We start from the raw sequence: 10059 nt of genomic DNA, 5'->3' as shown, positions 1-10059 counted from the left end.
ACTTTACGTGCTATAAAGTAGAGCAGTAGAGGGCCTAAAAGGTGACTTGTTACTGAGCAGAATATGCCCCTACATATTAGGAAGAATTAAACACCAAAACCCAAATTCCTGAAAGCTTGAATGCTAAGCAGACACATGCATGCGCTGCATCAAACTAACAGTCCTTTTCTGGGTGTAGGCATCTATTCTGGGCTCCAAGGAAACGTTTGACTGCTTCAACTCCTGTGAACTCCCTCCTGCAGTGTCCCACTGAAACTCTAAAATAATAATACAAAGGTATTCTTCATTCTATTTCTCTGTAGATGCAGATCCAGATCTTCACTCATTTTGTCGCTCCCACATTTCATTCCTGCAGGAAGCAGAGAAGCCCTGGTTCAGCTGGACAGCTTTTGAAAGATTTTGTGGAGGCCCTTAAATATCTTAAATTCTTACAGCTGGGCTCACAGAGCCTTTCTTTGCAAGTCTACCCTTTGTGGCTCAACCTGAAATTTGCTATGCCAGAGAATGGCTGGAAGCTTAGTTGCACCCCTTTAAACTTATAAATGTCCACGTGAACTTCATGAGCAGCTGGGAAGGCAGCCTGACCCTACAAATCCCAGCCACCTTTGCAGAGACCAACGCTGAGTCACTTGTAGCAGGGACTCCAGCATGTGCAGTCTGCCAGCATTGGTCCCAGGAGATCATTGTAAGGACTGAAGGGAGGTATGGAGATCCAGCAGAGACCTTCATACAAAACCGGAATGAGTTGTCTACATCAGTAGAATTCAGAAGATATATATTTTTGTTTAATTTCATCTTTTATTATTGGTCTTATGCTAGGTCCCAGGTCTTGATCATTTGTATGTCTTTCTGAATAATGTAACAAGTAAAAGTGTCCCGTGTATATACCACACTAGACAGGCACTCATTACTAAACACAGGCCACAAACTCTGTTAGCATAAAGCTACTTAGCTGACTTCAAGGAAACCAAGCTGATTTACACCAAACCACAATCTGCCGCATTATCCTGTAAGGTATTCTTTTTGTTTTGTTTTGTTTTAATATAGTGGGACAATAAAGTCACTACATTTAGAGCCCAGAACACTCTCTGCATATTCCCATATCTTGTTTGCTCTTTTAACAGCTACCAAACACTGTGCAGATGGTTTTACTAAATTATCAACAATCACTCCAAAGTCAGTTCTGATATTCCTGTCCTTGGGGATACACCGCCGGGGCCAAACGCATCCCTGGTGCGGCTCTGTTAGCCTAACACATTTGGCCCACTGACCACAAAGTGCACTGCCTCCAATTACCTTCTCTCTCTCGCTCTTATCTCAGTTTACTGACTCTCTACTTATCTTAGTCCCTTCCTTATCTAAAACACTGCAATCTTCCAGGTCCCCTAATGCAGTTCATGATTTGACTCCTGTTGTTCTCATCTAATATTATCGTCCCTTTCTGTGTTTTACTTTCTCTCTTCCTTTTCCTGAAGCACTCCCATAAGCACTGGGGTCTTAAAAAAATCACTGCTGTTTACAGTTTATTACTTTCCATCATTTCTTATGATTCTCCTGCAGCATGTCTTTCAAATAATTACCTCTGTGATTTACTGTATTGGTCATATAACCTCCTCCTTCCTGTTCTAATCAGCTCTGGATTAGCTAGTTGGTAGGGCCAGATTGCCCCTGACAGACTTTTTCCCATCTCTGTGCCTCAATTCTGGGATCACGCTCTCTCTGGCTTTCTACATGCACACAGAGCTCCTCACCAGGTCTTCCAGGGCAGGCTCACCCCAATCAGCTCCACAGCAGCCTTAACCGCGTATTTCGGCAAACATCTCATCTCTGAGGACCTGGCACCTCTGCAAACACACCTCCTTCTGCCTCTATTTAGATTGTGTAGCCATATGCCACCCCCCATGCAAGACTTTCACTGAAAGCCACCATGGAGAGCCCTTTGAGGTACATCTAAACCACTCAACTCTGTACCTGGGCTTCTAGACAGTGCCGCTGTACTAACTAATGAACACACTGTTCACTAAAATATCATGGGTGAGTGAAGAATTGGTTTAAAATATCTTCAGATCAATCAGCTGGGTCCTATCACAGAGGGGAGGGGTAAAAAAACAGTGAAATCTCCTCTACTCTTTCCTTTTTAGGGCAGCAGCAAGGAACTGCCATTGCCTGTACACAGCAAAAATGCTGTTTTGGGCCCCAAGTATCCACCTGGTTACCTGGAGCGTGGAAAGAGATACACAGAGATGGATCTTTTGAAACAAAACAAATCATAGCTACTTATAAACTAACAAAAAAAACCCAAGCCCCCAATGCCCCAAAAAACCCCGAAACCCACCAATGAATGACTGTAATTAATTCTCTACCATAAAGCAAAAAAGCATGGACATGGGCAGAAATGCCCAAAGAGCTCTGCAAGGGCAAAGACACAGAACTATGGCTTACCAGATCCAAATGCTTGATTGTGACTCTGCCTTAGGGATACCTTCCTGTAACTTCTAACAGCAGGAAGTTCGTTAAGAAAAAAAAAAAAAACAAAACAACAAAAAATACTCAAAACACTTCAGGGTATGCTGGGTATTTTGTGAGGTCAGTCCAATTAAAGTATATAATAAGGAAAATACTGAAGCAGTATTGAAGACGTGATACATTTTTAGGGTAAATAAAGCTACAGTTTTGGAGAACATGATGTATGGATACCTTCTTGGAGTTTATTTACACCTTCTTGTGGTGATGTTTGCTGTGTCACTTTCACACAGAAATAGTTCTTTGGGAAAATGCCACTGAGACTCTTCATAGGCATTTTCAGACTATTACGTAAAAAGATGGCACAGATATTTCCTTCCCACAGAAATTAAACTGGCTTTCAAGGGGGAAACCAGTAGTTCAACCTCCTGAAGGAAAAGACTGAAGTTAACTGCACCTGCCTACGCAGTCACGAAAGCTGGGTGGTAAGGCACAGCGCTTTGCTGATGCATTTATGATTCTTAGGGATCTGATGGACATCCTCTGGGTAACCTTGCAGTTTTAAAATGCTACTGCCCCCAGCTTTGCATTCCCCTGCTCTGCCAGAGATTACCGCTCCTGTGGCAGAAGCAACAGAAGATGATGCACTGTGGTTCCCTTTTACCGTGAGAGAACAAGGAGGGCACGGCTCAGTTACATATTGCAGATGCTCCAGTTCTCAGCCCGGTATCTTCGCAAAAGGCAGGGGACTTTGAACTGGAGTTTCTGGAGTACAGGCACCTGCTCCCAGCTGCTACCTCCTTTCTCGGCAGAGTAGTCTTTGTTAAAAAAAAAACAAAAAACAAAAAAAACCCCAAACCAAACAAAAGACACCAAACATAAAACAAAAACACACAACAAAAAAAAAACCAACCAGCCAGCAGAGATAACTGAGAAATTAATCTCCTAGGCTCTTACAGCTAGATCCAAGTTGGGTATTTCAGAGTGGTGATTCTTACAAGTGTAAGATACCATATTAATTAAGACTCCCCAAACATCTTTGAGATTATTTGGAAAAGTCCTCAGTGCTGTTAATGTGAGCACCAAATAGGGCTGTTCATGGCTGTTATTACCTGCAGTATGTGAACTGAAGCTAATGCTCTTCAGAGGAGAAAGTACAGCCATTAACAATTCAGATTTCCTCATAATACCTTTTGCACACATTGATCTATTTCCTGCTATTAAAAAACCAACCAAACAAAAAACCACAAACAAGGCAAAAGTATTTACTAGATGATATTGTCCTGTGAAGATGGACTCGCAGCTCAAACCAGTCAGAAGTCAAGGGCAGTAAAACTCTAAGCACTAATCCCTGGGGAATAGTCCCAGGTACCAGAAAATCCCAAAGACGAAAAGATTCTGAGGAAAGGGCTCTTTGCAGGGAATTACTGGAGAAAATAATCCTTAATGTTCCTGTATCCCAGTGTCCCCTAGTTACCACAGCCGCCAACTGTAAGTAAAGCACACAGATTTGGTCTGACAAGCATATGAAACTCATGCTTTCACAGAATGCAACGTTAAGATTTGCATCATAGTCAGTGTGTGGGAAAGTTAAGACTGGTGTGACCTTGGAGAGGAAGGGCTTAGGCTCTCTCTTATGGATAGTCATATACCTAAAGCAAAATTTGTGTGTTGCCCTAAACCTGTAATCTTAGCTCTCTCAAATGGATTCTGAGGGGATCTGCCAAGTCCTTATCTAATTTCACCTCCGTTCAGCTACCGGCACAACTGAACTGTCACGGCAGGGGAAACCTGAGCACCGACAGCCGTACCGCAGCACATGGGTGTCGCAGCGATGCCTCCCGGATTTGCTTCACAGTAGCACCACCCTGGGCTGCCTGCTGCTCTGGGCAGCAAAAAGATGCACAAGCAAACACTCACAAGCTAACTCCGTTACAGCTCCTCCTACAACCAGAGGTGAAGCCTGCATTTTCTCTCCAGTTGTGATACAGCTCAAAAACAAAACCAAAAAATACCCCAACCAACGAAACGAAAACCCAGCACCCTCACCCAGCCCCAAACACCCCACATTCACATTCAGTAGGGTATTAAAAATGCCCTGTGAAAATGTGTTAAGTGTCCTTAGTTAGAATCAATCTTTCTCTAAATTTACATAGACCACCCTCCTCCCTTTTGTCAGTGAAATACGATGCTTTGGCAACCCAAATCCTGGCTATAACTCATATACGAATTGTACATATGCCTCACTTTTTTTTTTTTTTTGGTTACATTTTGCAGGAAGCTATTCTAGGCACTAGGAACAGACCATCATCTTCTCTTCCAAAAGAACCTTACTGCAGGGTCCTCTCCAGTCCAAATGGTTAGGAATCCAATACACAACAATCTTGCAGAAATCAGCTGCCAGATTTATTATTCTACCTGAAAACCCCAAACAAACAAAAAAAAAAACAAACCAACCAAACAAAAAAAAGTGGAATAAAAACAGACTTTAAATAAACCTCTTAGGTACATTTTTAAAAGGGTTAATCAGTTCAGTGAAAGACTTTTATATCTTCTGCTGAGAGATCATGTAATGTTGGTCTGATTGCTTGTTTTGTTCAGTGAGTCACTACCGTATACATATATATATATATTTCTTCTTAAATATTACACATTTGATGCATTTTTTCCTCTTTTTTTCTTTTTCCCTTTTTTTTTTTTTTTTCTTTTTTGTCCAACCCCTTTCCCAAATATCCACATCCTGCCACAGGCAAGAGGCGCTCCGTGCTGACATTAAAGAACCAAAACCAATCCAAGGACTTTTCATCAAAGCATGTTTCATTTGAACCTTATTTCAATGGAAATCACATTTTTTTAAAACCATCTTACTCAACCTTTTCCCTTTCCCTTTTGCCAATTCTGCAATTTTCAACTTCTGATTCTGGGTTGATCACTGAAAATTTAAGTGCCATTGAGACTTACGGATGACAGAAATTAGGTGATATATTAAGGCATATATACAATCCCATAGAATATGTTGTCTTATGGATCTGAGTAAATTAAATACCTGCCCAAATGTCTTTTATGTACCTGTGGTTTCTAGTGACCACTACTTCTTTACTTTTGATTAAATGCATATTAAAATATTCATAGCTTAACTAGTGTCTTAATTGACAGAGGATGGAAAATTAACCCACCACCTAGGATTGTCTTTGAAATCCACCCACTATGATGAAAATTATTCTTGTTGTTTTATGGTTGCGCATTCATTTTCCTCCTGCTTTTTGGGAATACAGGAAAATTAGGTACTCCATGTACCACCTATTTAAATGTCACTGGGCAAAAAAAGAAATCCAGATCTTACCCCATCTCCCTCCCTTCAAACTAGGAAATATTATATTTCAGAAAAGATGCTCATAAATATTTAAAACTTTGGGGGTTTTGTCAGGGCTTTTTTTTTTTCCTCCCCTTTTTAGATACAGAATAGCATGTGTGGCTTGTGTTCAAGATTATTCCCCTCAAAAAATAAAACGATTTGAAAAAGTAACAACAACAACAACAAAAAACCCTCAAAAAAACCCTCTTCTGAGCGTATCTGATCACATTTACATTTAGTGTCCAAAACAAGTTGATTGGTAACATCAGTGCCAGCACTACAACGTCATACAGCGACTTCACGGTATTCTTTGACAGTTCGTCTAAGTCTCTGTTCCACTGAAAATTACAAAAGGTTCTGCAGAGCTTTCCTTAGCAAGCTGAAGCTTACTAGTCATTTGTGGATGCGCATAAAAGCTGCTTATAGCACAGCTATGGCGTAAGCTATTTTCTAAGCAATAAATGGTTCAAGTCATCTATTTTGTCCTGAAATGCTACCTGTAGTTACAGCATTGCTTATAAATGGTCATAGTAAATTCAGCATCAAAGAGAATATTACAGAAAAAGACAGCAGCAGAAGCATTAGCATTATCTAGTATTTATATATGTTATCAACATAACACAGCAGTAAAAGGTTTAAATGCGTATTAATGGGTACCGTGTCTAAAAATTACTAAAGTACCTATTTAGTGTATTGGATATTTTTCTCAAGGAGTGCTTGCTGTGTCTAAACAGCATAATTAGATATGTGACTTAGTACAGTTAATTCCTATTGATTAAATAACTTATTTATGTAGCAAAGGAAATGGAAGGATACAAAATGTTTTCTCCCTCCTGATCACGATCCTGTATTTAATGCTGACATGATCATCAGAAAGCCTACCACATGTAATTACTACCCTCAGATGGATCTTGAAAGGTCTAGACCATAGCACGGGCCATGTATGTATAGCAACACGGCACCAGATATGGCATGCGGCTTGCAGTCTGAAGTCAGGGATTTTGCTGCTTGGTCGCTGTACTAATGGCCACTCTGTCATTAAATAGGATTTTTTTGTTTTTGAGTCCATACTCCAAACAAAAAAAAAAAAAAGAAAAAAAAAAGGAAAAACTCTCAAGGTATCTGGTTGTTTTCAGAGGCAAGGTGCAAGGTCTGCCACTGCAAGCTTCTAAATTAAACGCTATGGTATACGCTTTGCTTCTCTTTTATAACTGCAGAAAGACAACTAAGAATGGCAAGAAAAAAATGCCCTAGGCATGCAAGGCTGATATCATCATCAAGTGGTTATTTTGCACAATGAGAATTAACTGTACTATGGATACCCAGAGAAAATGTACAATACCTTATGCTGATATGAAACAAACCAGACATGATATAGCTTTTTTGTACTTAAAACCTGTATGTTCCCTTCCCAAACTTAAGTAAAAAGCAAACCCACCCTTTTCCTCCTGTTACACAGAATAACGTTTAGGTTCCAACCCTCCCCTTTCAAATAAAGTGCGCTGTCCATGGCAGACCATAGGAGTAATGCAACAGGAAAAGCCCCTTTTAGTGTACTATTTAAAAAACAAACTGAAGTCGATTCAGCTTTCCTCTGGGTCTTGTGAAAGAGGAGAAGCCTAAGGGAGGGGGAAAACACCCCCTTCACTGTCACTGTTGTTAATAGACATAGCCTTCATTATAGGGGTGGGTGTTGCAGCAGCCACCGTCCTGCATGTAGACCATGCTCTCATCAAAGTGGGACAGAGGTACAGTGTCCTCCTCATTGATGTGGCGCTCCATGTCAGTCTTCAGTAAGGGGCGCTGGTTGTCTGGAAAAGCCATGGAGAAAAGCGCTTCAGGGTCGCAAACGAACTTGTAGACGTATCTTTCTCCAGCCACCTTAGGACAACAGAAGGAACAAAGAGGTGCAGCGTAAGGCCTTGTGGTTTTGCAACTCCAAGTTCAACAGTCTTGTGAAGAACTCACCTTCGTTATGCAATTAATAACGCAGCAGCAGAACTGGTAAGGCAATGACCTAGCAAAGACAACAGGGATCTGCAGAAGGAGACTGCAGAACGCTCTTGGTTTTGCCACACGTGATATCCTGTTGGAAGATGGACTAGGTATTCTACTTCCAAACTTTTGTTTGCGATCGTTTCCTATACTTAACCACAAATGGAACTGTTCTTACTGGAAAATGTAAACAAGTTGTCACTACAGTGGCAAAACAAAATGACTAAGTCCAACACTGTGTACGAAGTGGAAAAAAGAATCACGTTGCATGTTAGAGATCTGAATTTCACTTTACGCAGATTGATTCATACTTAAGTACAAAAGCACTTAGTTATAGTGCACGCTGATTGCACAGGGACAGCGTAAGCAAATACGTAGGCTAATATGTACTTAGCAATTGCTCATGCAAAGCTGGGACATTTGGATTTGCTTATGGAGGGGCAATTTGTCCAAAGATCCTAAAGTTTTCCCTTATTCAGAAATAGCACTAAAGGTCTGTGCTTTATCTTCCTAAAAGCCGAAGAATGATAAAACCAATACAGAATTATTGTCTTATTTTTTTTTAAAAAGTCAATATAGGGTCTTTTCAAGCACCTCATTTCAAGAATTACACTAAAAATATGAGCCATGTTGCATGCTCACAGTTTAGTAACTTTTTTTTTTAAAATAAAGATCATATTGTCTCCTTCTTACAACTCCAGCTAGCACAGCATTGGAAGTGAGTGAATGAAGGTGGCAGAAGTGTTGTAAACTTAAATCTATTCTTATGGGTGCAAAATAGTCTGAAGCACCTCCTTAAATTTTCAGCGTATTTATTCTACAAATAATGTAAAGCTTTGGTAGAGGTTATATCTGCAGTAGAATTTTTTTCATCAAATTAACGTCAGCAAGTTTGAGAGACTGAAGGCTACATTCATAAACTGGGCATTTGCATTAAGCTGCCACCATTGCTTAACTTAAAGCAAACAGGGAAAAATGTGCATACAAACCTTGCAGTAAAGAAACCTGCCACGAAGCTACAACCACCATTAGTTTTTAACGTTCACTAACTGGCCAGATAGGGTGATCCCAGGGCAAACCTCAAACATTGCTATGTCAGAAAAATAAGCATCCAAACTAGCTTTTAAAATGTGTGTTAAATACATTCTTGTAGATAATAAAGTAGTAGTTGAAGAGGTAACTAGCTAGCTGTCAGAAGTACTTGTAAACTTTCCAAATTAAATGGATGTGTGGGTTGGGCAGCATTATCAGCCTTATGGTATTCCCGTCCCCACCTTTTCAACTTGTTTCGCTCTCTTTGCTATTTGTTCTTGCCTCTGTGCTGCCTTTGAACTGTGCTGGTACAATCGCCTACACTGCTGAGCTGTAACCACAAAAAAAAAAAAAAGCTGCCTGAAGGACCTCCTCTGCCTGAAGCACCACCCAGCTAAATCAAGCTTTTCTCCTTCTCCCCGACTGGACCCAATGTCCAGTCCACTTTACAAAGACTCAACGCACAGTTATGTGACACACAAAAACGGATGAGATGCTGTGCTGCTGAAGTACCCTAAGCCAGCATCAGCCCAGACTGTTGTCCAGGTTGACTCCTGGAGAGTGAAAAAGGAGAGCACTACAACAATCCCACAATCAAAGCAAGAGAACTTGTTAACAGGCAACTCCAAACTGAGACTTCACAAAACCTACTGGAATAGTTGCCCAGTAACTTGAGCCGAGAGCATTGTTTCCATTCATGGAATTGGCAAATGGCAGGTTTAAACATGTTAAGTCACCACAGGTCACAAAGTAATGTGAAAAGATATGGAACGAGTTTTGCAGCACAATGTGTTCATTATCATCTTTGATCACACCTGCCAGTTCTGTAGATGCAGCAGACAGGTCTCTCCTATTGATTTCTCAGTCAATCTACATAGTACTACATAACAACATTTAAAAAATACAAGTAAATCAGCAAGTCACAGTAGAAGGACAGGTTGAGTACTATCAGCAAGACCAGACTGTTATATAAAAATTATTTTAAAATATTTCTCATAATTCAGCCTATTATAAAATATTAAATTCCACTTTAAAATGGTATTATTACAACACTATTGGTAAAATATTACAGTATTTGGTATGTTAATAGGTATCATTTTTCTCCTCTATCTTGCACTTACCAAAGTACCCAAGTGCTGGGCAAGCTAATTTAGATCTGCAAAACATTATTCATGCTGTACTCTGCTGTTTGCCTTTCCCAGGTGCCAGGAAGC

General features: G+C 40.3%; 1 protein-coding gene across 6 annotated transcripts in view; it reads right to left on the bottom strand.

The window, feature by feature from the left end:
* Positions 1 to 6004: 6004 nt before the first annotated feature.
* Positions 6005 to 10059, bottom strand: part of ETV1 (ets variant 1) — a 67141-nt gene continuing 63086 nt past the window's right edge. For all 6 annotated transcript variants that reach the window (XM_009894936.1, XM_009894939.1, XM_009894937.1 and 3 more), the window contains one exon: positions 6005 to 7699. In XM_009894936.1, coding sequence (XP_009893238.1) covers positions 7478 to 7699 — 222 coding nt within the window. In that variant the 3' untranslated portion in view covers positions 6005 to 7477. The remainder of the gene's footprint in view (positions 7700 to 10059) is intronic.

The sequence above is a fragment of the Charadrius vociferus genome, unplaced genomic scaffold (assembly GCF_000708025.1).
Source record: "Charadrius vociferus isolate BGI_N301 unplaced genomic scaffold, ASM70802v2 scaffold181, whole genome shotgun sequence".
NCBI classification, from domain to species: domain Eukaryota; kingdom Metazoa; phylum Chordata; class Aves; order Charadriiformes; family Charadriidae; genus Charadrius; species Charadrius vociferus.
This window is presented reverse-complemented; position numbering and strand designations above follow the sequence as displayed.